Below are 200 nucleotides of genomic sequence, written 5' to 3' on the forward strand. Positions count from 1 at the left end.
ACGGGAACGGGGACGAGGTGCCCGCCGGAGCCTGTCCTACCTCTGTCAGCCTCCGGCACAAGTGGTCTTCCCAGTCGTCCTCAGGGGGGCACTCGGGGATGAAGACCCAGTCGGCACCGCAGGCCAGGGCAGTGATGAGCGCCAGGTAGCTGGAAGCGGGTTAAAAAGAGGCTGGGTTGGGGGTTTTGGGGTGTTTTTTT

The 200-nt window shown here is 63.0% G+C and overlaps 1 protein-coding gene across 1 annotated transcript in view; it reads right to left on the bottom strand.

Annotated features, from left to right (window-relative positions):
* The window catches only part of LOC103895995 (ATP-dependent 6-phosphofructokinase, muscle type), a gene marked incomplete at its 3' end in the record, with an annotated part of 6,983 nt that overhangs the window by 2,866 nt on the left and 3,917 nt on the right, over nucleotides 1-200 (bottom strand). The window contains exon 4 of the mRNA XM_019471116.1: nucleotides 41-149. Coding sequence (XP_019326661.1) covers nucleotides 41-149 — 109 coding nt within the window. The remainder of the gene's footprint in view (nucleotides 1-40; nucleotides 150-200) is intronic.

This window comes from Aptenodytes forsteri, unplaced genomic scaffold (assembly GCF_000699145.1).
Source record: "Aptenodytes forsteri isolate BGI_AS27 unplaced genomic scaffold, ASM69914v1 Scaffold657, whole genome shotgun sequence".
NCBI lineage: Eukaryota > Metazoa > Chordata > Aves > Sphenisciformes > Spheniscidae > Aptenodytes > Aptenodytes forsteri.